The following is a 25,460-nucleotide window of genomic DNA, read 5'->3' on the forward strand; positions in this document are numbered from 1 at the left end:
CCAATTGGTGAAGTGCTAATATTAATTTAGTTTGTAACGAAACTAGTTCGTATTGTCACTGATCGTGCACAGCTGCCAATGATTCTTGAGGCAGGTACAGTGTGGATATTTTGTAGCTAATAGATGTATGTTTGTAACATTTAATCAATAAACTATTGGTACTGAAGAGGTTTCATTTCAAATTTGGGCGGGAAACTCGTGATCACGTGGTTTGTAGTGTTGAAGCGAAAAAAAACTCGAAATACTTGAACTGGTGGTGTTTATTTTTGTTTTAAGATCAAAGAATGAGTACAAACCCTCCGCGCAGTGCTACCACAAGATGGAGAATGGCGCCACCTTTAAACTTGTAGCTTTCTATGGTCCGATCATCCTTTAATTGCTTGCCTTGGTGGATTAAGCGTTGTTGTTCAGGTGGTATCCCTTCGCGTTCTTCTAGTTTTTCTTTAATGGAGATGATCTTGTCGGAGGGTTCCACGTCGATCAGTTTTTCTTCGCCAGTCAAAGTTACTACTTTTATCAACATTTTAAGAACGAAAAACACGGACAATTTTGACGAACAACATGAAGATTGACACTAAAGAGTGTCAATTCTGACTTGGTTTGAATTTTGGCGGGAAAAATAAGTTGGTAACGTTCAAGCATTGTTTAAGTATATTATAGTTGGACAACCTATACGGACAATCACTTTCCCATGTAGAAAAGAATGAACATATATTTTACATCTCACTCGCTTCACTATGAAGTGGCGGTACCTTACGAAAGGGAGTAAAAATAGTCTGCAAGCACGTGATGTCGATAAGGTAGTAAACGGACGTATTAGTCAGTACGTTGTATGGGTAGCAGTCACAAAATAAGCAAACGTACGTAAATCCTCGAAATCGAATAATAAAAAAATCAAAAAAATAAAAATTGGAAAATCTAAAATTTAAAAATCGAGAAATTGAACAATCGGTTAATTCAAAAATCCAAACATCGAAAAACTGGAAAATCGAAAAATAAAAAAAATTGGACAATCGAAAATTTAAAAATTCCGAAAATTGAAAAATTGAAATATAGAAGAACTGAAAACTCAAAATATCGAAAAAAACTAATAATTTAAAAATTGAAAAGTTAAAACTGAGAAATCGAAAAACTGAAAAATCACAAAATTGAACGAAATATCCAAAAATTAGGAAACTAAAAAATTGAGAAACAGAAAAGTCAAAAAAGCAGAGTCGAAAAATCGCAAACTTAAAAAATCGAAAAATTGAAATATCAAAAACCTGAATAATCGAAAAATTGAAGAACTGAAGAACTGAAAAATCGAAACTTTGGGAAATGGAGAAATGGGAGTATAAAAAAATAAGATTAATTGAGAAATCCGAAAATTAAAAATTCAGAAACGTCAAAATTTGAAAAATAAAAAAATATTGAAGAACTGAAAAATTGAAAAATCTAAAATTTAAAACATTGAAAAATTAAAATATCCTAAAACTGAAAAATGGAGAAATCCAAACATCAAAAAATCAAAAAAATAAAAATTCGAAAATATAAAATTTAAAAATCAACGAATCGAGAAGTCGAAAATTTAAAAAATTGGAAAATTGAAAAAGCGGATAAATCAAAAATCGAAACATCGAAAAATCGAAAAACCGAAAAGCAAAAAATCGAAAAACCAACAAATCGAAAAATCGAAACATCGCAAAATTCAAAAATTGAGACATCGAGAAATCGAAAAATCAAAAGACCAAAAAATCTAGGAGTGGAAAAATTGAAAAACCGAAATAGGCCAAAAATATGGAAAAATTGATAAAACGAGAGATTGAACAATCAAAACATCACAACATCCGAATTTCAATAAATTGAGATCTCAAAAAATTTAAAAATTCGGAAATTTGAAAAATTAAAATATAAAACTGGAAACTAGAGAAACCGAAAAATCTAGAAATTTAAAAATTAAAATATGGAAAAGTTGAAAAATTGAGAAATTGAAATATAAAACAATCGAAAAATTGAAAAATCGAAAATACAATAAATGAAAAAGTGAAAAATCAAAGAATCGAAGTATTGAAAAATACTGAAAACTGAAATAAATGTCCAAAAATTGAGAAATCGAAAAACCAATAAAACGAAGTCGAAAAATCGAAGAATTGAAGAACTGAAAAATCGAGAGATGTGGGAAAATCAAAAATAGATTCTTTGAGAAATCAGAAAACTGAAAATTTAACGTAAAAATTTGAAAAATTGAAAAATTTAAATACTGAAGAACTGAAAAGTCAAAAAATCGAGAAATCGAAAAATCTAAAATTTAAAACACTGAACAATTAAAATATCGCAAAACTGAAGAATCGAGAAATCCAATTCAATTTAAAAAATTAAAAAATTGAAAAATCGGGACATTGAAACATTGGAAAATCCAGAAATTGAAAAGCTCAAAAGAAAAAAATCGAAAAACCGAGAAATCCAAAGATCGAAACATCGAAAAATTCAAAAACTGAGACATCGAGAAATCGAAAAATCGGAGAATCGACAAATGGAGGAGTCGGAAGCCGAAAAGGAAAGTTAAAAATTGAAAAATTGATAAATTGAGAAATTGAACAATCAGAACAACGAAACATCTGAATTCGATAAATTGAGAAATTAGAAAATTGAATAATCGAAAAATTTTAAAAAAGAAAAACTGGAAAATCGAAAATTAAAATTAAAAAAATCGAAAAATTGAAATATAGAAGAATTGAAAACTCGAGGTATCGAAAAACCTAGAGTTTTAAAAAATGAAATATTAAAATATCGAAGAGTTGAAAAATTGAGAAATCGAAGTATAAAACAGTCGCAGAATTGAAAAATCTAAAGTTTACAATAACTTGAAAATCCAAAAAGTAAAAAATCGAGAAATCAAAAAAAATCCATCAATTCAAAAATCGAAAAGTCGAAAAATTGAAATATTGATAATCTCGTAACTGAAAGAAATATTCAAAAAATTGAGAAATTAAAAAATTGGAAAATTGAGAAATCGAAATTCAAAAAAAGCAAAATCGAAAAATCGTAAGCTTAAAAAATCGAAAAATTGAAGAATTGAAGATGTTAAAAATCGAAAAACCGAAAATTTAGAAACGTGAAAATTTGAAATATTTAAAAACCGTAAAATTGAAGAGGACAAAAATTGAGAAATCCTATCATTGAAACATCGAAAAATAAAAAAATCGAGAAATGGAAAATTTGAAGAATGGAAGAATTGGAAAAGCCTAAAATTGAAATATTGAAAAATTGAGACATTTAAAGTTGAAAAATCGAGAAATCGAAAAGTCGAAAAATCTCAATATTCTGAAGTTTATAAATTGCACATTTTATTTATTTATTTTATCTTGTTTTCGAAATATAATAAACATTTCAAACAATGTCTGTAACTTATTTTAATGTAAATTATATTCATGTGGTTGACAAAATTAGATGTAATATTAGTCTGATTTTGACCTTATTCTAGATTTTACTACAGCAGAACGGCGTATCCTTTTTAAATTTTAGAAGTTACGGAAACTAGTTCAAGAAACAATTAGTTATCTCGTATTTTTGGAACAAAATCTACCAAAACGTCGGATAACAGCAATTGTTTTTCATAGAAACAAACAGTCTTCAAAGCAGCCTTTAACAACTCGATATTACAAACATGCCTCTTAAATTCTTAATGCGTGTTTTTCTGTCTTGTAATTATTTGTAATGTCAACGCCCAAAGTTTATGTCATTCTGTTATTTACTTTGAATATATATTTTCATTTTGTGTTAATATTTTTGTAACACCACAAATCTAAATCTTACTAAATCTTGTAAAACTAAACAATTATACCAGTTTAAAAACCCTTGGAAAGTTTCTGTCAGTCTTCAGATATAGTCAAATAAAAATAGGCGTCAAATTCATTTAAATACAATTCTTTCGTATCACGTTACAACGCGTTGCTTCATATTTTTAATGTCAAGTATATTTTCATATTTTGTACATAAATGTTTATACACATTACTGTTTACGGAACAATGTTAATTATGGATTTATGGATAACTCCTCGTATAAGAGCAGAATGAAGGGTGTTTGCCTTTGCTAATGTTTGATGGCGCCATCTGATGTAGAGTAAAATAAACCTAATACATTGGCTCACTGTAGTGAAAATGCGCGTTGATGAAAAATTTGTCCCACGCCTCCTGGATTCCTTGTCCTAAAGCTCACTATTTAGGCGAAGTAAAATTTGTATTAGGTTGTCCAACTATAATATACTTAAACAATGGTTCAAGTCACCATGAATGGGAGAAATTGTTGGTGTTCGAGTTGAATCGGGGTTTAGGTTGGTAATACGACTGAGTACTTCATGCGACATTTTATTACCGATTTGTTATCTTTATAAAAGTACATGAAAATATAAGGTTTATGCATAGGTAATATGATGATAATGATACAGCTAATAAGTTGGGCGCTTGTTACATTTGTTTACACTACATTAATGTGGTATTTGTACATAGGGATACTATCTTAGTATTGAATGTTGATAGCATAATACAGTAATACTATGGGTTGTGTCAAAACTTAATTAATTCTGATATACAGCGGTTATTTAAAAATTCGTTACACTATTATATCCCACACCAACTTAAATGAATCCTTATTAAAAGAAAATAATAATTATTATTTGCACTTCATTACCATCAGATGACTTCTGTGTCTGATTGTTGCACAACATGGACCCTCGTCCGAATTGCACATATTATTTTAAAGCTTTACTAATAACTTCTGTTTTCGTCTTAAATACCTATCTAACAACAATAACAATGCACCTACCCCTCAATCTCAATACATTTCATCAGAGTCTTACGAAAATAAGTAGTGAACACAACGAAAAAACGAAACCCGTATCTCAATTTGTAAACCTCGCTTCAATTCGTTTTAAAATCTCCTAAGAAAATATACTTACGATCTACTTAACCTAACTAGTCAGCCATTAATTCACAGCGAATTTCGAAACTATCACAACAGCTGAGATTTTTGTACCAATCATTGTACAAGTCAGGGCAAACCCGACTATACACAACCTTTGGTTTCACACAACGAATACTGAACCATGTACTGACTTAACTCCCGTCGCTCCCATTGCTATTACTGTCGTCCAGATCAGGCATGCTCACCCTCAGCTTCGACCTAAACCTAGGTACTTTCGGGTTTTTGGGCAAGAGACTCGGAAGGTCGATTACGTTCTTGAGAACGTAGTCGGGCCTGGGGTCCTCCTCCCCCATTTCGATACTGCTCAACGGCACCCACACCGTCCCACCCAGATTCGCCTCCAGTCCCCCTAAGATATCCGTCTCCAGCTTGTCCCCCACCATGATACACTGCTGAGGCTCCACCCCCAAATAATCGCAAGCTACGTGGAAAATCTTTCGATGCGGTTTCTCCCACGGGAGGTCCCCGGACACCACGACCACATCGAAAAACTTCTCCAAGTGCAGCAACGAGATCTTCTCCCACTGGGCACGGGAAGTACCGTTGGTAATCAAACCAACGAAGTAGTGCTGGCGCAGTTTTTGTAACAGGGTTTTGACGTCGCTGGATAGAGCGAGATGGTCATAACGTAACTGCAGCCACGTCTGGTAAACGTCGCCTGGAAGGTAAAGAAAACACGGTGAGTTGTCAACGTTTATTGAAATCGGTAAATAAAGAAAATTCCGCTGCGTAGGGCTATGACTAGTTTAAGAATACCGCCGTTTTTTATTTTGTAGCTTTCGACGGTTCGGTCGTCTTGGAGTTTTTTGCCTTTGTAAATCAGGCGCAGTTGGTCTGGCGGAAAACCCACACCTTCGCAGCCTTCGAGTTTTTCCTTGAGGCTGAGGATGGTGTCGGTGGGGTCCACCGATAAGACGTTCTCTTGGCCTGTTATGGAAATCACTTTCACTTCCATTTTTGGGGGACGAAGACACACGGAGAATTTTGACAAGGAGGGACGGGAAGTTTGACAAGTGACAAGTTTGACAGTGGGAAGTGGAGACTGAAGATCACGGGTGGCCTTGAACTTAGACTATACCGAGTGACAATAATTGTGATTTTTGTCGGGTTGGCAACCTATTTACAGATACGAGAGAGTTAGCTAATGTGTCAGACAAAATAAGAAGGGTAGCAGTAACTTTTGCCTTCCTAGTGTGGCATTAATCTTAAAAGTGTAAAATTTCGTTTATCGTATTTGCCAAATAGAAAGCAAAGAGCTAAGCTTGGAGGAATCATGACTTCAGAAAGTTTATAAATGGCATGAATAAACTTTGCTTTACATTACTACACACTGTAGCAATAAAATATGTCAGAAGTGCCACCATAGCGACACAAAACACTTCCTATCGAAAAAGTTACTAAAATTTATGCACAAAAATAAAACACAAAGCCATATATCTACCGAGTTTATTAGTTTGGAAAGTTTGTCTTGTGAAATGACACAAACAAATCGCTTGATGCTCCAATAAAATCTATAATTAGGGTGCCAGGAATCGAATAAGAAACTTCAACCTAAAAATAGGTGTCGTTTCTTATAATTTATAATATAATTAGAAAATAAAACTACTTTACGGGACACTTTTAGCTGCTGATGGTGAAACACGAGTTAAAACACTGTGATTTTCTAAATTTCTGCTCTAGTTAGTCATTTATAAACTCCGTTGCCAAGTTGCCGTTGATTGCAACTTTAATGTTTAAATTTGCCGTATTTAAATGGGTTATAAAAAAAGTGGAGGATTTAATTTGATTACGACAAAAATTTGCAATTTTAGACATGTTTTAAGTTTCTTGTTGCCGAAATAAGTCTACACATATTAAAACAAAAAGGCAATAGATAAGCCCGCCCACCCGCCCAATCTCAATTGTGATTTTTTTTTTATTCGTCGTGAGCTAAGGGGGCGGAGCTTAACTGCAAAATCCTTATTTCTCTTTCTTTTGAGTATCGTTCCCATCTCTAATGATATTTCGAACACTGGCTTAGTAACTCACCCTGTATACATCCTAATAGGCAAAACTTATTATATATGGTGACTATTCGAGAACCTTCGAAATTTCCTAAAGATGTCTTACAAAATTCCTAATCTTCCCCAAAATCTCCAAATGAAAATGCAATTTTTAGAATTTTCATTTTCTTTTAAATTATACAGGGTGTTTTTTAGAGGTGGCACAAGTTAGTTTTTTTAGTAATACACAGATTCAAAAAAATGGCGATAGTGTCATTTTTAACATGTGTGTTGCAGTATTTTATGATAATAAAAATAATTTTAATGTACAGAGTGTTCATAAAAAATCTAAAATAGCAATTTTCAACATTGTCGATATTTCTGTTTTCTTAAATAGAACACCTGTATTTTATTTATCACTGCTTCTTTCTTCAAAATTGCAACTCTTTTCTCAAAATCACCCAATTGAAATATGGCATATAAATATTTCGAAAATCTTGGTCCGGTATCATCAACATGGTATGTTTTACCATTTAGCGCATCAAGATTTCTGTCCGTGATTTTTTTGTGGATTTTAGGTTGCTTTTCCAAAAAAACTATAATTTTTCATGCCATTTTTAACCTTTTTTCGAGCACCTTCGGAAATTACCTAGTTAAATTTTTTTGTAGATTTCGACCTCATGAAATCAATTCAAAAACGAAATGTGACAGTATTTAGAATTTTGAAATTTTTTAAATTATACAGGGTGTTTTTGAGAAATGGCACGACTTAGTTTTTTAAATAAATAAATGCCTCATTTTGAAATACATGACATATTTTGATTCTTAGGCTTTACAACCGTAGTGAAATTCCGATGCGGTGTTGCCACGTTTTTTTCGATTTTTTTGAATTTCTTCAGTAATGCAGGGGTTATAAAAAATCGTCATAGTGTTATTTTTAACATTTGTGTTACAATATTTTATGAAGAGATAAACGGAAATAGGCACTTTGTGGTGGAAAATTAATTTTAATATACAGAGTGTTCATAAAACATCTAAATTTATCACAATTTTCAATATTGTCGTTATTTTAGTTCTTTGAAATAAAACATTATTCTCTTTGTGTTCGAAAATTTTCCCAGAATCGTCAAAATGAAATGAGAGAATTTTTAGAATTTTCAAAAAAATTTAATTCTACTTTTTCAAAAAACTCAATTTTTCATGACATTTTCGACTTTTTTTCAGCACCTTCGAAAATCACCTAATCAGAATTTTTGTATATTTCGATTTCATGAAGTTATTTCGGCCTTCATTTCTTAGAAAAATTCCTGATCTGTCCCCAAAGTCTCCAACACGAAATTTGACGATTTTTAGAATTTTCCACTTTTTTTTATTATTATTATAAAGAGTGTTCCTGAGAGATGCCACAACTTTTTTTTTTAATAGGGTACTCGCTATACCCATAATTTTTGCGATTTTGAAATTCCGATGCGGCGTTACATTTTGCCTTTTTTTTTTAAATGTGTAGACTTCTTTTTACAACATTAAACTTAAAATATGTATAAAATTGAAAATTTGTAAAAGGAAATACATATCGATTTTTTTATTAGACTCCGCCCCATAATTACAAAATCCATATTTCCTTGCAAAAATATACCATTTTGACCATGTTTGAATTTTTTTCTTGTGAATAGATTGCTATTCCGAAGATTCTGAGGATTTTGAAGGTTCTGAAAATTCTGAAGAGATCAAAGTTTCTAACAATTTTGAAGTTTCGGAAGAATTTAAAAATTATAAAAATTCTAATGTTTCAGAAACTGCAGAAATTTCAAAAATTCCGGATATTTCGCGACTCTAGAGATGTCAAATATTCTAAACGTTCCAGATACTTCGAGATTCTAGAGATTCCGGAAATCCTAAAGATTCCAAAGATTCTGAGTACTTCGGAGGCTGAAGATTCCAAAAGGGCTGAAGACTGAATATTATGAAGATTCTGAAGATTATAAAAATGTCGAAGGTTCAGAAAATTTAAAAAATCCTGAAATTCCGAGTTTCTAGAGATTCCAAAAGTTTCAAAAATGAAAAAAAAACATCCTAAAGATCTTGAAGATCCCAAAGATTCTAAAAATTTTCAAGATTCCAAGGGTCTAAAGGTTCTGAAGATTCAAACGTTTCTTAAGATTCTGAATATTGCGAAAACTGAAGATTCCAAAAAATCTGCGAACTATGAAGTTCCAGAAGATCCTGAAGAATTTGCAAATGGATTCCAAAGATACCAAAGATTCCAAAGGTCCCAGAGATTCTAGAAATTTTAAAGAGTCGAAAAGATTTTGAAAGTTCTAAAGATTCCGAAGATTCTGAGGATTTTGAAGATTCTGAAAATTCTGAAGAGATGAAAGTTTCTAACAATTTTGAAGTTTAGGGAGAATTTAAAAGTTATTAAAATTCCAATGTTTCACAAACTCCAAAAATTTCAAAAATTCCAGATATTTCGCGACTCTAGAGATTCCAGATATTTTAAACGTTCCAGATATTTCAAGACTTACAGATTCCGGAAATACTAAAGATTCCAAAGATTCTGAATAATTCGGAGGTTGAAGATTCCAAAAAGGCTGAAGACTTTGAATATTACGAAGATTCTGAAGATTATAAAAATATCGAAGGTTGAGAAAATTTAAAAAATCCTGAAATTCCGAGGTTCTAGAGATTCCAAAAGTTCCAAAAATTAAAAAAAACATCCTAAAGATCTTAAAGATCCCGAAGATTCTAAAGATTCTAAAACTTTTCAAGATTCCAAGGGTTCTAAAGGTTCTGAAGATTCTAACGTTTCTCAAGATTCTGAATATTTCGAAAACTGAAGATTCTAAAAAATCTGCGAACTTTGAAGTTCCAGAAGATTGTGAAGAATTTGCAAATGGATTCCAAAGATACCAAAGATTCCAAAGGTTCCAAAGATTGTAGAAATTTTAAAGAGTCGAAAAGATTTTGAAAGTTCTAAAGATTCCGAGGATTTTGAAGATTCTGAAAATTCTGAAGAGATGAAAGTTTCTAACAATTTTGAAGTTTAGGGAGAATTTAAAAGTTATTAAAATTCCAATGTTTCACAAACTCCAAAAATTTCAAAAATTCCAGATATTTCGCGACTCTAGAGATTCCAGATATTTTAAACGTTCCAGATATTTCAAGACTTACAGATTCCGGAAATACTAAAGATTCCAAAGATTCTGAATAATTCGGAGGTTGAAGATTCCAAAAAGGCTGAAGACTTTGAATATTACGAAGATTCTGAAGATTATAAAAATATCGAAGGTTGAGAAAATTTAAAAAATCCTGAAATTCCGAGGTTCTAGAGATTCCAAAAGTTCCAAAAATTAAAAAAAACATCCTAAAGATCTTAAAGATCCCGAAGATTCTAAAGATTCTAAAACTTTTCAAGATTCCAAGGGTTCTAAAGGTTCTGAAGATTCTAACGTTTCTCAAGATTCTGAATATTTCGAAAACTGAAGATTCTAAAAAATCTGCGAACTTTGAAGTTCCAGAAGATTGTGAAGAATTTGCAAATGGATTCCAAAGATACCAAAGATTCCAAAGGTTCCAAAGATTGTAGAAATTTTAAAGAGTCGAAAAGATTTTGAAAGTTCTAAAGATTCCGAGGATTTTGAAGATTCTGAAAATTCTGAAGAGATGAAAGTTTCTAACAATTTTGAAGTTTAGGGAGAATTTAAAAGTTATTAAAATTCTAATGTTTCACAAACTCCAAAAATTTCAAAAATTCCGGATATTTCGCGGCTCTAGAGATTCCAGATATTTTAAACGTTCCAGATATTTCGAGACTTACAGATTCCGGAAATACTAAAGATTCCAAAGATTCTGAATAATTCGGAGGCTGAAGATTCCAAAAAGGCTGAAGACTTTGAATATTACGAAGATTCTGAAGATTATAAAAATATCGAAGGTTCAGAAAATTTAAAAAATCCTGAAATTCCGAGGTTTTAGAGATTCCAAAAGTTCCAAAAATTAAAAAAAACATCCTAAAGATCTTAAAGATCCCGAAGATTCTAAAGATTCTAAAACTTTTCAAGATTCCAAGGGTTCTAAAGGTTCTGAAGATTCTAACGTTTCTCAAGATTCTGAATATTTCGAAAACTGAAGATTCTAAAAAATCTGCGAACTTTGAAGTTCCAGAAGATTGTGAAGAATTTGCAAATGGATTCCAAAGATACCAAAGATTCCAAAGGTTCCAAAGATTGTAGAAATTTTAGAGTCGAAAAGATTTTGAAAGTTCTAAAGATTCCGAGGATTTTGAAGATTCTGAAAATTCTGAAGAGATGAAAGTTTCTAACAATTTTGAAGTTTAGGAAGAATTTAAAAGTTATTAAAATTCTAATGTTTCACAAACTCCAAAAATTTCGGAATCTGAGAAAAAAAGGGAAAAATATAAGCCCCGCCCACCCGCCCGATCTCAATTGTGATAATATTTTTTTATTCGTCGTGAGCCAAGGAGGCGGAGCTTAAATCCAAAATCCTTATTTCTATACGAGAAATGAACAACATATTTTTGAGTATCGTACTGTTCAAAGAATACTATGTATATTAAGAAAAAATTAAAGCCAAAGATTAAGCCCCACCTATACCTGTCCTGATCTAAATAGTAATGAAATTTTGTTCGTTGACACAACCAAGGGAAAATCCATTTTAAACGTGTTTTAAGATTCTAAGAATAAAAAAACCATCACATTTGAGATGGAGTGGGTGGGCGGGGTTTATATTCTGCCTTTGTTTAATGTACATAGTATTTTTTGAACAACACGATACTCAAAAACATGTTTTTAATTTCTTGTAAGGAAATAAGTATTTTGCAGTTAAGCTCCGCCCTCTTGGTTCACGGCGAATACTAAAAATCATCACAATTGAGGCAGGGTGGGTGGGCGGGCTTACATTTTGCCTTTTTGTTTTAATATATGTAGACTTCTTTTCACAACATTAAACTTAAAATATGTTTAAAATTGAAAATTTGTATACGGAAATTCATATCGACTTTTGACAATTGCAATCCATATTTCCTTGCAAAAATATAGCATTTTAACCATGTTTAAAGTTTTTTGTTGTGAATAAATGGCTATGTATATTGAGAAAAAAAAAAGGCAAAATATAAGCCCCGCCCACCCACCCGATCTCAATTGTAATGATATTTTTTTATTCGTCGTTTATTCGGCGAAGCTTAACTGCAAAATCCTTATTTCTAGACGAGAAATGAAGAGCATATTTTTGAGTATCGTGTTCTTCAAAGAATACTATGTATATTAAGAAAAAATTAAAGCAAAGATTAAGTTCCACCTATACCTGCCCTGATCTAAATAGTAATTACATTTTATTTGTTGGCAGAACCAAGGGAAAATCCATTTTAAACGTGTTTTAAGATTCTAAGAATAAAAAAATCATCACAATTGAGGCGGGGTGGGTGGGCGGGGTTCATATTCTGACTTTTTTTAATGTACATATTTTAAGTTTAATGTTTTGAAAAGATGTCCGCACATAATAAAACAAAAAAACCAAATGAAAGCCCACCCACCCGCCCTGTCTCAATTGTGATAATTTTTTTATAATTTGCCATGAACCAAAGGAGTGGAGCATGATGGGGTGGAGCTTAACTGCAAAATACTCTGTACACTAAGAAAAATAGGCAAACTATAAACCCCGCCCACTCACCCAATCTCAATTATGATGATTATTTTCTTAATATACGTACTGGTACCAAGTTTTTTAACAAGTTATCAAAATTTTAAGTTTTTAAAAATGCCAAGGTTGTAATAATTTTCCTCATTTTTTTTACAGGAAAAAAACAAAACACTGGTGTACATTAAAAATGAATAAAAATGTTTTAACCTCCAAGTTTAATAGTGGTCGAATGTCACCTTGATATTTTCTCGTATAAATCAAAATTTACTTATCATGGGGGGTCAGGTCTCATACGAATATCTAAAAAAAATAATACGTGACTTATGAAATGAACAAAAAATCATCACAATTGAGACGGGGTGGGTGGGCGGGATTTATATTCTTCATTTTTTTTCAATGTACATAGTATTTTTTGAACAACACGATACTCAAATTTTGCAGTTAAGCTCCGCCCCCTTGAATCACGGCGAATAAAAAAAATCGTTACAATTGAGATAGGGCGGGTGGGCGGGGTTTCATTTTGCCTTTTTGTTTTAATATGTGTACACTTCTTTTCACAACATGAAACTGTAAATATGAAAATGGAAAATTGGTATAAGGAAATATTGATTTTGCAATTAGGCTCCGCGTCATAATTGCAAAATCCATATTTCCTTATACAAATTTTCCATTTTCATATTTCAAGTTTCATCTTGTGAAAAGATGGCTATGTATATTAAGAAAAAGAAAAGGCAATATATAAGCCCCGCCCACCCGCCCTGTCTCAATTGTGATGATTTTTTTATTCGAAACAAGCCGAGGGGCGGAGCTTAATTGTTAAATCCCTATTTTTCTACGACAAATTACCATGTGAAATATGTTCTTAAGTAATCGTGTTATCCGAAGACAAGTAAATGTATTAATTAAAAAAGAAAACCAAAAGAGAAGTCCCACCCATCCGGGGATTTTCCTTTAAGTTGGCAGCACTGCACACTATTACAATTTGATTGGTTGAAAACCCAACGTCAACGACAACGCAACCGTGAAAGTTAAAAGTTGGTCATCTCGAACGTCACCCCAACGTCGTGCCAACTTTCAACGCCAACGTCAACGTCAACGGCGAACAGCAACGTCAGCGACAAGTTTATAAATGGACCTTTAATTGCATAGCTGACGTACGCGTCATGGCTAACTAGAGCAGAAATCTAAAAAATCATCCATAATCACGCTATTGGAATACACTACAAAGTTAGTATAGTTACACGTTTTAAAATTCAACATTAACCTAACTTTTTCGTTGTGTAACATTAATTGATTTAAGTTCACCTTTAAATAGGTCAATATTTATTACAATTGAATTATTATTTCTCTTTGCATATGTTCACAAATGAAACCGGATGAAGTTACATTCATAAAATGAATTCTATGAATATATTTCAACACACAAAATTTTCCAATACCGCTCCAAACCCGGCCATTTCCTGCGATATTCCCGCGAGTACAAAAATTCCGCCAACAATCACTATCACCACAACAAAGATAACAAAAATAAAAATCAAAATAAAACACTTCAGACAATCAAAAGTCAACAACCTACGATAACCATTTGGCACCACGCCCGACTGAAGTACAGGTCGTCGCCTCTGCCAAAACGATAAGAACACAAAACAAAACAAACGACAACTCTAGACATAGAAAAAAATCGTTACCTACCAGCGTACTTATTATACTGATCCCCCAAAGCCTGTGCCCACAGCAGCCGCCTCCAGGCGTCCAAACTCATCGACAAGTTCTCCGGACACTTCCTAAACGCTCTCAAATACGCTTTCGACGCCGCCGACGCCAAATCCACAGGGATCGCCCATTTCTCCCACAAGATCTGCGCTAGCTAGAATTAATAAACGTGCGTAAATCACTTGTTGCCAACCACCCACCAACCCGAAAATAAAACCGCCTCCGATGGTTGTCACGATGATACACTTTTTGTGTCGCCGTCTTATTATGGGCACTGTCCAATTTTGAGTTATTATTTTTAGGTCTATAGATCATATTGATACGTAACGCGACCATTTCAAAATCTAACTAATACTAAGTTATCATAGCCATTTTGGTCTTAGATTAGACGGCCCTAGCGTAATGGGACGCCATACCCCTTGCTTTAATCTTTGTCAGACACAAATAAAACTCCAGAAACTTTAAGGCTTTTTTTAACTACAATCTACAATCGAACAAAAATAAGTCAATAGGTCAGTCTATACACATTTATTGAAATATGATACAAAACTTGCTTCTCTCGTATAAAACTTAGCGTAACATCAACACCAAAAAATGCATTAATCCCCGAACAGCTTCTTTCCCAGTTCCATCAGCCTATGGTTCCGGCAAACCCTCAAGGCCTCCGCCTTCTTCAAAACCGCGGTCACGCTCTCATTGGCGTCCACCAAGTGGCAAAGAAAATCTTCATAGGCAGACTTGACGTTCGGTGGGAGCGTCCCGATCTTCACTTTCTTCAAAGTCACGATTATTCCCTCTGCCCAGCCACTCTCAATCGCGAATTCCGAGATCCACGGAATCTGGGCTAGAACCCCCGACATGGTCTGCATGCCCAAGAACCACAGTTCCATGATCTCCATCCAGTGCTCTTTGTACGACATTGCGACCACTAAAGCCGTGGGGTCGTTACTCTCGTCGATTATATAGGCGTCCCAGAGGAATCTAATCGTGGCTTGGATATAACGACAGATCGAAAAGTCGTTCTTTTTTACTTTATTCGACAACTGTTTGAGCAACAATAACCCTAAAACGCAAAGATTTCCATGGAGGACTAAGTTCTCAGGGATGTCCTTCAATTCGGGTAGATTTTCAAAGATGAACCTTAGAAGGTCGTTGAAAACGGGGCTCGCGTCGACGTACTTTGTTTCCAGGACTGTGAGATTCATAAGGACGTTACAGGCGCTGATCATCGCAGTGCGGGAATCCTGCATTTCGGCGAGGATCTCCGGTGATAACTCCTGTTTGGGTTGGTTGAGGACCTTCAGGCGCTCGGACCTCGGTACCGGTGGACGTTTATAGTGGACTATCGACCAGTGGAACTGGAGGAAGTCGGAAAGCACTTTGTCTTCGTTGTTTTTGAGGATGATGGCACGGGCTGGGTCTTCGACGGCTAGGTGGCAAAGCCCCGGTAACAGGATTCTGAGAATATCGACCGAGTTCTCGGCTGTCGCTTCCGTTTCTATTCCTGATTTCTCAGCGACGCGTTTGGCTTTACGTGCGTAGAAACTCTCATTGGACACCTCGAGAATAAAGGGTAAGAGCTGGTAGATTTGGATGCGGAGTGCCGAAGTCTCTTGGGCTAACCACGCCGCTAAGACGCGAATCGTACCATACACGAACCATTTCTCATCCCCTGCTGGTTTATTCTTATCAGCGGCCACTTTCAACAAAAGGTTGATAATGGCGGTGAAGGCCCCCTTCAAGCCCGTATACAGAGTCTGCTTTTCCTTTTGATCCAAATCGAGCTGATCCGTCGAGATATAATTGATCGAGAGCTCGAGAATGATGTAGCAAGCAGTGATCAAATTTCTCTGAGTCGTGGCCGCCTTCAACCCCTTTCCATCCAGTTGCATTCGTACCTCAATCGCCGCCAACTGTATCATCAACAAAAAAAATTGCTTGGGTTTGTCCTCGTCGCTCATCGCCCATTCCACCCCCAATACATCCAACACACTCGACGCCAGAATCAACGCCGGATTCCGCTGTGCTGCGCCAATTTTGCTCTGTAAAATATCCGTCAAACCCTTGTACAAGCTCATCGGCCACGTCTCCTTGTCCGCGCTCGCCAGAATCTTCTTCGGACAACTCAACAACATCGCATTCAACACCTGACACAGCTCGAACTTCCTCTTATCCTGGTCGGTCTCGAAATCCACCGCTACTTTATTCATCAAGGCGTGAAACGTCTCGGGTTTACCCTCATCCCAGCTCTTCACCCCCAGATTACTAATTAACACCGCGACGATCGTCAAGGCTTCATCCGACTGGAAGCTCCCCTGGGAGTAGATCTCGCTCAACTTGGAAATCCCCCCGGCCTCGATCAGCACCTGCTGCCCGGCCCGGAAGCTCGCGATGCCTTTGAGGCAGTTGTAGGTCTCCCCCACCGACATGAGGTCCTCGTCGTCGGCCTTCTGGACGATGTCCAAAAAAATGGGAACATTGGCGAGCATTTCGGGGTTAGTGGCGAGCTCTTCTTCATTGCAGAAGACGGTGAGGATGGACAAGGCCACTGATTTGTAGATCGAAGGGGGACAGTCCACCGGGACGTCGTCGGTGAGGAGGAGACGTTTGATGAAGTCGAAGCCGATGGCTTCGAAGATGGCTTTTTTCGCCACGGGATTGCAGTCTTTGCCTTAAAAAATGAGAAGGGGATGTAGTGGTGGGGGTTAGTGGGGTCTTTTATTATGTGCTGTGGTCGGTTGTGACTATGAGAGTGGTTGTATAGTTGGTTTGTTTTCGTAAGCTGACGCTTCGAGAATTTTGAACGTCAGTTTAGGAATGTGAATGAGGTTAAGTTGTCTATAAATTTGGATTTATGATTATTGATAATAATTTAATGAATGGAGGATTATTTTGTGCTGATTCCAACGCCTCATCCCTGACCTAGTTCTGTTTTATATAATCTGAGTTGTTTACATGACTGATATGTCTAAATTTATCGTACTAAATTTCGACTCTTTACGAGCGCTCGTTCTGATACAAGATTCAATTGAACACTACCGAGACACGCAACAGAAAAATGAGCCTTATTTCTGGTTATTAGATCACGTGAATAGGTGATTGAATAACATTAAGGCAACTATTTTACTGCATGAATTGAGCGTTTCTTCGGGTTTTCCATTAAATTAAAAAACCACAAGTTTCATTTAATGACGACAGTGTTCAGAAAGTTTCCAATGAATAATACACAATTAGAATTAACATTGTCCAAACACGTGAATCGATCTTTCAATTTCAACGATTATTTCTTCGTTAATTACGCAAATATCAAAATTTTAAAAAGTTGACCTAACCTGAAAAAATTTGATTTTTTTACCAAGCTGTTTTATACCAATGCAACAAAATGGGCAATTTGTGCCAAGGTGACCGCAAAATTCCAACCTCGTGATGATCGTGACGTTTAATTTAGCTAGTACTTGCTAAGTTAAGACTGATTTTGGCAAATGACATAAGAAAATAATGGGTGGGTGGGCGGGGCTAGTACTTGCTAAGTGTTTTTATCGTACACATCCAGATTTTTGGAAAAAACCGCGCTGAAACAATTTTTCGTTTTAGCAATTCTTCGGATTTTCAATTTTGGGATTTTTCAGTTTTTCGTTCTTTCAATTTTCCGATATTTCATATTTTAATTTTTCAATACATATTTCGATTTTTCAGTTTCTCGATATTTCAATTTTTGGCGTTTTTCGAATTTTTGATTTTTCAACTTTTCAATTTCTCGAATTTCAGATTTTCAATCCTTCAATGTTTGGATTTCCCGATTGTTTTTTGTGTTTCAGTTTTGAGATTTTCAGTTTTTCAATTTCCGATCAATCAATTTGTTTTTTTTTCAATTTGTTATAATGTTTGTAACATTTTGTTCGATTGTGGCTTCATTCATAATTTTAGTCCTCTTCTTTGAGAAGACAAACTCATTCAAATTAATAGAGAAATATGTATTTTATGGGGCTTAATCTTTGTTTTTTTAATATCTAGAGTTCTATGTCAACAACAGGATAGTTAAACATGTTTTTTAGTTTCTTGTTGGGAAAAGAAGACTTCGCATATTAAGAAAAACTGGACAAAATATAAGCCCCACCCACCCACCCGTTCTCAATTGTGATGAATGTTTTATTCATTGTGAGCTGAAGGGCGGAGTTTAGTTGCAAAATCCTCATTTATTTACAAGAAATTACCATATGAAACTCATCACAACTGAAATTGGGGCGAGTGGGCGGGGCTTAATTTTTGTGATTTTTTTTAATATAGAGAGTTTTCTTTCAACAACAGGATAGTCAAACATGTTTTTAGTTCCTTGTTGGGAAAAAATGACTTCGTATATTAAGAAAAAATGGACAAAATATAAGCCCCACCCACCCACCCCTTCTCAATTGTGATGAATGTTTTATTCATTGTGAGCTGAAGGCCGGAGTTCAGTTGCAAAATCCTCATTTATTTACAAGAAATTACCATATGAAACTCATCACAATTGAGATTGGGGCGGGTGGGCGGGGCTTAATTTTTGTGTGTTTTTTTAATATATAGAGTTTTCTTTCAACAACAGGATAGTTAAACATGTTTTTAGTTTCTTTTTGGGAAAAGAAGACTTCGTATATTAAGAACATATGACAAAATATAAGCCCCGCCCACCCACCCCTTCTCAATTGTGATTAATGTTTTATTCATTGTGAGCTGAAGGGCGGAGTTTAGTTGCAAAATCCTCATTTCTCTACAAGAAATTACCATATGAAACTCATCACAATTGAGATTGGGGCGGGTGGGTGGGGCTTAATTTGTGTTTTTCCTCCATATAAGTAGTTTTCATTCAAAGATTTTTTGGCGAAAAAACCAAAAGATATATTAATATAAAAAACATAACGTCAATCCATTATTAAATAATTTTCGGCCTTCCTCCTAATGTAAGACCCAGAATAACTTGTACTTTCTCGTTTTTCTCGAAAAACTGAAGAAATGAAAAACTGAAAAATCTAAAAATTGAAAACTCGTGAAATTTGGAAAATTTAAAAATAAAAAAAAAAAGTATAGTAAAATTAAAGAAAAAAAAATTGAAAGATTGCAAATTGAAAAACTGATGAAACAAAAAATTGAAAAAAAGTGAAATTGAAAAACAAACACTTATAAAATCGCAACATTGAAGAATTGTAAAAAGAAAAATTAAAAATTGAAAAATCGAGAAACTCAAATCGAAAAATTGCTAAATCTAGAAATTGAATGGAAAAGTTGAAAAATTAAAAAATTTAAACGTGAAACCTCGAAAAAATGAAGAAACTAAAAAAAGGAGCAATCTGACCTCATGATGATTGTGACGCTTAACTTAGCTAGTACTTGCTAAGTTAAGACTGATTTTGGCAAATCACATATCTGTTAAGAAAAAAATGGGCGGGTGGGCGGGGCTAGTATTTGCTAAGATAAGATAGATCTTGGCAAATGGCATTTCTTCTAATAAAATAAGGGGCGGGTGGGCGGGGCTAGTATTTGCTAAGATAAGACTGATTCTGCCAAATGATATTTGCTCTAATAAAATCAGGGGCGGGTGGGCGGGGCCAGCCTTTGCTCAGATAGACTGATTTTGGCAAATGACATCTGGAGGGCTATTGAATGAACCCTACTCGACTTATTATTGTTTAAAAAAGTGAATCCTGAAAATGTCTGCTGAAATTGGGCAAACTCTAGGAATTTAAACGTGTTTTTTTAAAGTCTAGAAATTTATTCCAAACATCTTCGGTGAGACATGTATTCGTCCTTTTTCAATTTTTTGATTTTTTAATTTTTCTATTTTTTCGAATTTTCGATTTTTTTAATTTTTCCATTTTCAGTTTCTGGGCTTTTCAATTTTTCTATTCGGAATTGACAATTTTTTTTCTCGATTTTTTTTATTTCTGAGTTTTCGCTTTTCTATAGTTGAATTTTCAATCATTCTAGTTTTTCAATTTTTCATTTATTCAATTTTGACACCCAATGGGTAAAAGAGGGTAACAGATTATATATATATATATATATATATATATATATATATATATATATTCAATTTTGAGATTGTCAATTTTTCGTTGCGGTTTTCTGTTTTCCTTATTTTTTCAATTTTTCGGTTTTTCTTTTTTCCAATGCGAAATTTTTCAATTTTTGTATGTTTTAATTTTTCGTAAATATGTAATAATAACTACAATTTTCAAAATTTTTCACTTTTTCAATTTTACGATTTTAGAATTTTTCCATTTTTCAGTTAATGGATTTTAGAACTTTTTGATATATTTGATTTTTCAATTTTCCGTAATTTCTCGATTTTTAATTTTTCAGTTTCTCGATATTTGATTTTCCAAATTTTTGGATATTTCAATGTCAGTTTTTCGCCTTTTGAATTTGACGATTCTATAATTTTTCGATTTTCCAATTTTTGGGTTTTCCAATTTTTCGATTCGATTTTTTTTCTTCTTTCCAATTTTTTGATTCACTATTTTTTTCCGTTTTAAGTTTCTCAATTTTTAGTTTTTCAAGTTCCAACTTTTCGTTTCTTCAGTTCTTCGATTTGAAAATTTTACATTTTCCAATTTTTGGATTTTGTAATTTTGCGTTTTTTTAATTTTTCGATTTTTCAACGTTTTGATTTGTAATTTTATCGGTTTTCAATTTTTCGATTTGCATTTATTCGTTTCAGTTCTTTGTTTTCTTAGCTTTTTCAAATTTTCGGTTTTTTAGTATTCTAATTGTATAATTTTTCTTTTTTTCTCTTTTTCGGGTTTTAATTTTTCGATTATTCAACCATTAGATTTTTAAAATTTTCATTTTTTAGTTTTTCGTTTCTTCAATTTTTGATTTGCATTTTTTCTAGTTTTTAAATAAGTAGTAGTAACTTGGATTTTTAAAAATTCTCACTTTTTTAAATTTTACGATTTTAGAGTTTTTTCATTTTTCAGTTATTGCATTGTAGAACTTCTCATTTTCTCGATGTTTAATTTTTCAAATTTTTCTATATTTCAAACTGTGTTTTATACACTGCAAAAAAATGAGTAATTTGTGCCAAGGTGACCGCAAAATTCTAACCTCATAATGATCGTGACGTTTAACTGACGTCATTACTAACCTAAAATCACAACTGGCAAAAGACGCAGTTACCGAATGACTCAAATCTACGACTTTTCATCACTGCTTTCTCTAAACCACAGTAAACAACAATCCAAAGGTCGTAGTCCATGTTTTTGATAAGCAAAAAATACATTAACAAAAATTCTGGCATTTAACATTCCAAAACAAACCTAACGAAGTGCAGGTGCCAAATTATTTTTAGAAACCATCAAAAAAAAGTGCAGTTACGGTTTTATAACATACTGAGTGTTTCAGAAAATATCGGTACTGCACTTTTAATAAGAATTTAGCGCTTCGTTGAAATACTGGTTGTCTATCCCGCAGGCGGCAAACACCCGAAAATGCGTAACAATGTTAAGCCAAAATTGACATTTATAACAGGCGACAACTAGTCATCAATCATCATTACGAAGCGGCAAAATTGACGCAATTTCAAGGCCAACTTGGTGTACGATCTTTTATAATATGAAACATAGATAAATCTAGAACTTCCGAAAACTCCGATAAGGTAATTTTCAATTGCGTTGAGAACGTAGGTACGTTTGATCTTATCAACATTAAGTTAGTCTTTCAACTAGTGTTATTATTATAAGATAATTGACTGCCAAAGTTCGTTAAACCAGCTGTTTTTAGTTATATATAATTAATGCTAATTTTCGTTGAAAAAAATAGCGAATTAATTTTCGAAAAACAACAATACAATATTGTGTTTACTACAGCTGTTCTATCGTGTAAATCAGGCATATGTTCAACCAATTACATCATTTTGTTCAAACAATGACAGCTGGTGTAAATCACTAGAAGTGTGGTTAAGGGATAAAAATTTCCCGGTGCTACGGAAGCCCTGATAACAGGCCAAGCTCTTGTCAAAAAGGTGTACTCATGAATTACATTTTTGTTATTGATCAGTTATAATTAGGTTTGTTTTTAGTCGTTGGTGTACGCATTTATCAACATCTATAAAACCAGTGCAAACAAAGTACGCGAATTTGTGCGCACTTAACTATTTTATCGTTTATTTATAACAAAGCTGAAATAGATTTTTAGCGAAACATTTATGCGCTTGTTTTCATAATGTAAAACGCATTCGATAAAATCTTACATGTATCCAATTATCGGATTGGTGATTACTCAACGAATACTAATTAAAATTATCATAAAATTACACAAGTTAAGTTTAATTGCACTGAGAGTATCAGCAGATATAAAAAACAAAGTATAGAATAACAGTTCAAATTTCAAATCTTTTGTACGATTGTATTAATCTTAATTCCCCATCGTTGTGAAACTTGCTCTCGAAACGAGTTTCTATTTTCATTTCCGCAAATATGAAAAGTTCATTAATAAAGACATCCAGTTGGCAACATCCTCAAAATAACGTAAAGACTTTCAACAGCTGCATTCAATTGAGAAATGTTTGGACACCTAAAATAATTAGACGATCTCTATTTCTAATCGCATTACAAACCACTGAGTAACAAGTTGTAACTTAAGCGTCCCTTCGAAACGCGTCCAAAACCAATTGAGTGATTATATTATAGCAGTTATTCGGCCTCGGAAATGGCAACTTTCTCTTCACAATCAACCGTTTCTACCGGCATTTACGAGCACATAATCAAAGACCGTTTGTGAAACAAAAACTGTTTACCTTTCGGCCAAACATGGTCCCCCGGTTGACGTCACGCCGTCTCCCCCAATCAAAATCCACACATCGCCTACTCAGTTTCCTCTCGAAGAAAACAATAGGGTCAAAGTACACGACACCGGATACGCTCGTGTGTGGATTTTGACCACTAACGCGACACCGTGACGTCACGCAGTCACCGCAACCACCCCGGGCGCCATATTTGCCGACAGCCCTCACCTAACCTCACTTACCTTTAACGAGTTTCGTGACCATAAACAAGGCGGCGAACTTCTCCGTGTCACTGTTGGTATTTTTCAGGATGCCTATGCACTTTTTCACTGCATCGGAAATCTGCCCCGCCATTGCTGCCTCTCGCAGGCCCCTCGCACAACTGCGCCTCGTGCATGCGAAGCGTCAAGGTTATATTTAGTTCCAGCGTCTCGGCGCTTTCTAAATTCGGTAATTTGCAGCGTCTCGGATCGCTCACTATTTTTAGGCTTCCAGTCAACGACTCCCCCGAACACGTGCCGCCGCTGCGTTGACAGCAGCCCCCGTGACGTCACGCGCTGTCAAACGCCACCCCGGTCGCGCACACGTCAAGAACAGCTGACGGAAAGTCGGAAAGCAAAGGGGCTCACCTGGGCGCAGGTCTGCTTGTCGGCCTTCCTCGTGGCGATGAGCGTGTTGTCCAGGTCGAAGAGGATGGTCGAGATGGCGGCGCGTCCGTTCTCCATGGTCGGGTGGGCCGGTGGGGCATGGGAGGTGGCTAAAAATACACTAAGGGGACTCGGGCCCGCAATATGTCATGGGATTGCACGGAGAAGTGGACTTTGCGATTGCGGGTCCCCCCCACTTGAGTCGACGCGCACGGGTCATCGGATGCTGGCACGTTGCGCGGCACGTGAAGGGTGGGGGTGCGTTTGACAGGGTTCAGCGGGTGATACGGCGGAATTGCTGGGGCATTGATTAAATACATATAGATAGACCCATGCTATTGTTTGGAGCGAACAGGCCAACGGCCGGCGAACAAGAGATGGCGCACCAACAGTCGGTCGTCAAACGCCGGCGAAAAGCTTGGACACCAATCGCGCGCGTAGATAACCCAAATCGCAGCAACAATACATTTAATAAAGCTACCACTCGACAGAGGGCGACGAAAACAATGTGTAAAAATCTCATAGTAACCATTTATATAATTTGCAACGTTGCCAGATGAGCCTAGCACAACTTTGCCGTTATTTCTAGTCGATTAGATTTTATTTCGTTTAAAAGTTTCTGGTGAATAAATGGAATTATTATAATGAATAAACAATACAAACAAATTATTACTTGTTATTTTAAATATTTGTTAGTGTTGATGAAAACATAAATGGTAATTAAAGTTATTCTAAATACGGTCCGGTCCGGTAGCTCAAATTTTACAGTACGAGTAATATGTTTCAGGACGAGTAGGTAGCCGAGTCTTTAATTTCGAAACGAGTACTGCGAAAAGAGTTACCGGACGTATGTTGTTATGTATTTTATTTCATACTGTCAACATACTTTTTTATTCGATAATATTATTATTATTTTGAGAAAAAATCCAAATCGAGTCACTTTTTCTGACATCGTTAGCAACCGCTCTTTGGTAAATGTTTTAATTTGTTTATTCGTGCAAATCAGCATCATATGTTTAAACACATAGTACTTATAACACTTTACAGGACTTATTGTTTTGTATAATCCGACTCGATGGACGAATGTTTTGTGCAATCCGTCTCGAAGGACCAATGTTTGTGCAACTCGGCTCGTCCTACCAGTATTTTTTGTAATCTGGTTGATACGACAATGTGATACCGAATTGTACTTTGATATTGCTCCAAGGACCTTTGTTTTCTTGCGTGCGAGATAATAGACAGCGTTCGGTTTCGATGTTTAATACAGGACGGTTACAGAAGTACTAAATTTACATTTGTATTTACAATAACAGGTAAAGCAAAAGAGACCCAAAAGGGTCAGTGGCCGCTTCCGGAAATGGAAGACTTGTCCTTTTTGGCCACGGAGGTAGAAGAGTGTCTCTTCTACCTCCGTGTTTTTGGCTCAATTTTATCGGACTTGTCCGTTTTTTTTATTTTACCGGAATAGTTCGATCCAGTAAAACGTCAAACTTGACATAGTATGAAGTAAAATAAATAAATTTTATGGTGTAAATACAATTAAGTGTATCGATAATAATTCGCTACTGAAAATTTATTGAAATATAATTTGTGTTAAAAAAAGATTTTTGTGGTTTTATGGTTTATTAAATGTAATTAAAATAAATAATATCAAGAACTTGTATTATATATCAAAAACATTCATTGTAAATAAGAAAATTATGTAAATAAACCATAAAACCATACAAAATTTCCCTGCG

General features: G+C 34.7%; 3 protein-coding genes across 3 annotated transcripts; all 3 read right to left on the reverse strand.

The window, feature by feature from the left end:
• Positions 1–245: 245 nt before the first annotated feature.
• On the reverse strand, positions 246–866 carry LOC135123984 (NEDD8-like). The gene has a single exon (XM_064048844.1). It carries the CDS (start codon positions 521–523, stop codon positions 278–280), a length of 246 nt encoding a protein of 81 aa, XP_063904914.1. The 5' UTR covers positions 524–866; the 3' UTR covers positions 246–277.
• Positions 867–4,331: 3,465 nt separating this feature from the next.
• On the reverse strand, positions 4,332–23,932 carry LOC135124229 (N-acylneuraminate-9-phosphatase). The gene is made up of 3 exons (XM_064049145.1): positions 23,704–23,932; positions 14,296–14,470; positions 4,332–5,621 (listed from the first exon to the last, which is right to left on the reverse strand). Exons 1-3 carry the CDS (start codon positions 23,797–23,799, stop codon positions 5,095–5,097), a joined length of 798 nt encoding a protein of 265 aa, XP_063905215.1. The 5' UTR covers positions 23,800–23,932; the 3' UTR covers positions 4,332–5,094.
• Positions 14,830–23,687, reverse strand: LOC135124228 (neurochondrin homolog). The gene is made up of 2 exons (XM_064049144.1): positions 23,317–23,687; positions 14,830–16,987 (listed from the first exon to the last, which is right to left on the reverse strand). Exons 1-2 carry the CDS (start codon positions 23,426–23,428, stop codon positions 14,916–14,918), a joined length of 2,184 nt encoding a protein of 727 aa, XP_063905214.1. The 5' UTR covers positions 23,429–23,687; the 3' UTR covers positions 14,830–14,915.
• Positions 23,933–25,460: the final 1,528 nt, after the last annotated feature.

Source organism: Zophobas morio, unplaced genomic scaffold (genome assembly GCF_036711695.1).
Source record: "Zophobas morio isolate AGI-343-1 ecotype UQ-CSIRO unplaced genomic scaffold, CSIRO_AGI_Zmor_V1 ptg000007l, whole genome shotgun sequence".
NCBI lineage: Eukaryota > Metazoa > Arthropoda > Insecta > Coleoptera > Tenebrionidae > Zophobas > Zophobas morio.

Excerpts from the sequence above, each read along its gene's own strand:
- LOC135124229 (XM_064049145.1), bottom strand. The coding sequence starts at position 23,799 with ATGGAGAACGGACGCGCCGCCATCTCGACCATCCTCTTCGACCTGGAC. Across the intron at positions 14,471-23,703 it reads ACAAGCAGACCTGCGCCCAG|CTAGCGCAGATCTTGTGGGA; the intron begins GTGAGCCCCTTT and ends TATTAATTCTAG. Across the intron at positions 5,622-14,295 it reads TCAGTATAATAAGTACGCTG|GCGACGTTTACCAGACGTGG; the intron begins GTAGGTAACGAT and ends TTTACCTTCCAG.
- LOC135123984 (XM_064048844.1), bottom strand. The coding sequence starts at position 523 with ATGTTGATAAAAGTAGTAACTTTGACTGGCGAAGAAAAACTGATCGAC.
- LOC135124228 (XM_064049144.1), bottom strand. The coding sequence starts at position 23,428 with ATGGCGGGGCAGATTTCCGATGCAGTGAAAAAGTGCATAGGCATCCTG. Across the intron at positions 16,988-23,316 it reads GGTCACGAAACTCGTTAAAG|GCAAAGACTGCAATCCCGTG; the intron begins GTAAGTGAGGTT and ends TCATTTTTTAAG.